Source organism: Arachis ipaensis, chromosome B03 (assembly GCF_000816755.2).
Source record: "Arachis ipaensis cultivar K30076 chromosome B03, Araip1.1, whole genome shotgun sequence".
NCBI lineage: Eukaryota > Viridiplantae > Streptophyta > Magnoliopsida > Fabales > Fabaceae > Arachis > Arachis ipaensis.
Window position 1 is genome coordinate 28900734 of NC_029787.2, and position 2363 is coordinate 28903096.

The 2363-nt window shown below is 37.7% G+C and overlaps 1 protein-coding gene across 1 annotated transcript; it reads left to right on the forward strand.

The window, feature by feature from the left end:
* On the forward strand, window positions 160-2145 carry LOC107630080 (pentatricopeptide repeat-containing protein At2g20710, mitochondrial-like). The gene is made up of 2 exons (XM_016333112.2): window positions 160-569; window positions 753-2145. The coding sequence occupies exons 1-2, from the start codon at window positions 273-275 to the stop codon at window positions 2061-2063; spliced, it is 1608 nt and encodes a 535-aa protein (XP_016188598.1). The 5' UTR covers window positions 160-272; the 3' UTR covers window positions 2064-2145.

The following is a 2363-nucleotide window of genomic DNA, read 5'->3' on the forward strand; positions in this document are numbered from 1 at the left end:
AATATTTAAACAAAATATTATTTTTATCTCTATATAAAAAATAATTTCTGACTAATACTAAGAATATTTTTAGATTTATTTTCCAAAATCATTCACCTTTTCCTTGTAAAGTTACGTCAAATTACAACTTTGCCACTGACACCAAATGCCGTTGCTCACGGCTCACTTCGCGGTATTCACAAACTCGCAAGATTCCACTACTCTTCCAAACGCTCACTCTGAAACTCCATTGATGAAGAGCAAAACTTGCATCTCTGAATTCCGAATAAGAAATGGTAGTACTCAGCCGTCTGAAATCCGCTTTACGTCTTCTTCCTCGTTCTTCCGTGACCTACGCAACCTCTGCCTCTTCCACCTCCAACCTCTCACCGGCGAAGAGGAATCAAAGCGCCTTCGTTTATGTCCCGCAGGTTTTGTACCGTCGGATCTTCCATGTGAGAGATCCAACTCACCCGACTGTTACGATTCTCGAGCAGTGGGTTCAGGATGGCGGAACTCTTAGCTACGATAAACTGCTAGTGGTTATCAAGCAACTTAGATCACGCAAAAGATATAAAAACGCACTCGAGGTATCGTCATCATCATTAATTACTAATTAGTCGTTAATTAATTAATAAAAATATTATTTATTCGAACTTTAGGTTGAATCATGATCTAGCTGCAAAATGCGATTCAAATGTTAAAGATAGTAAGATACTATGTTTTTCTGGGTTGAGTTTTGGGATCTTTGTGAAAATGAACCGTGTTTGCAGGTATCATTTTGGATGTCTGAGAAAGGATACTCTGAATCTGGATCTGCAGATTTTAGTTTAAGACTGGACTTGATTGCAAAGGCTAACGGAATAGAAGAAGCTGAATCCTATTTTGATAGCATTCCGAAAGACTCAAGAGCTGCAGAATGTTACAGCTCTCTTCTTAATTGCTATGCTCAAGTTAGGGATGTGGATAAAGCTGAAAGGATCATGCTGCAGATGAAGCATTTGGGTTTCGCAAGGTCTACTATGGCAAGAAATTCTTTGCTTAACCTCTACTATCAAACACAAAACTATGACAAAGTGGAAAATTTGTTGCTTGAAATGAAAGAAGAGGGTATTAAATTCGATAGATTTACATTCGCCACCTTGATTAATACATATGCGGCCAAATCTGATATAGAAGGAATCGACAAACTTCTTGCACAGTTAGAAGATGATCCATCTTATTCCCAACATGTAGATTGGTGGAGTGTTTATGCTGTGGCAGCCAATTGTTATGGAAAACTCGGGCTTTGTGATAAAGCTTTTAACGCTTTAAAGAAATCAGAGGAGCGCCTGAGTTCTACAATCTGGAAAGAGGCCTTTCCTTACCTTATGACTCAATATGCAACAATAGGGAAGAAAGAAGAAGTGACGAGGTTGTGGAATATTTATAAGATGGATGGGAAGTTACTTAAAAGAGACTATTATTCAGCTGTAATAAGTTCATTTCTCAAGTTGGATGACATTGAACTTGCCAAGAGTATCTTTGAGGAGTGGGAATCTAGAAACCGGTATTTCAGAAATTTCCTTATTCCGAACATGATGATAGCAGCTTACAGCAGAAAGGGCAATATGGAGGAAGCTGAAGCCATTGTTAATAGGACAATCATGAGGGAAGGAAAGCCAAATTTATGGACTTGGTCAGGGCTCTTGCTTGGATATATTCCACAGAGAAATTTTCCGATGGCTGTTCGATGTATGAAAGAGGCAGTTTCTATCTGTGAAGTGGGCTGTAAGTGGAGGCCGCTACCAGAATCCTTAGCTGCCATTTTTCAGTACTTGAAATTTAATGGAGATATGGAGGAGACAGAGGATTTGATAAGGTTACTCAGCAGCAAGAATATTATCTCCCTTGATGTTCATAACAAGCTGATGAGTTGGATTAAGGATGTGGAATCAAATGTACCTGCAATTGATGTGCTGGGAGGCGATTCACATAAACAAACAGGTGAAATTTCAGAGCCAGAGGAAGATTGGAACAACCTGACTTCTACTTTAGCCATCAATAAAATGTTAAGGGATGACTGTCAATTAGGCAAATCATGAATTATGGTTTACATTTGGTGTACACATCTTTTCAACAATGAAGTTTAGGACCAATTAATGTAGGTGAATGGTTCATCAAAAAGGCTGATTCTGAGTTGGTATGTTTTATATATCACTCTTAAATTTTCTAAGATGCTTCGTTTCAAAATTGATAGAAAAGTAAAAGGATGGGACATCGGTATTAAGTAATAACTTATGGTTGAGGAAGTTTGGGTTTGAAATATTTGATGGTTGATTCGTGGTAATAGTTTAGCCACCAAAATAGAAAACAATATGTTACCAAAAAAAAAAAATATGGTA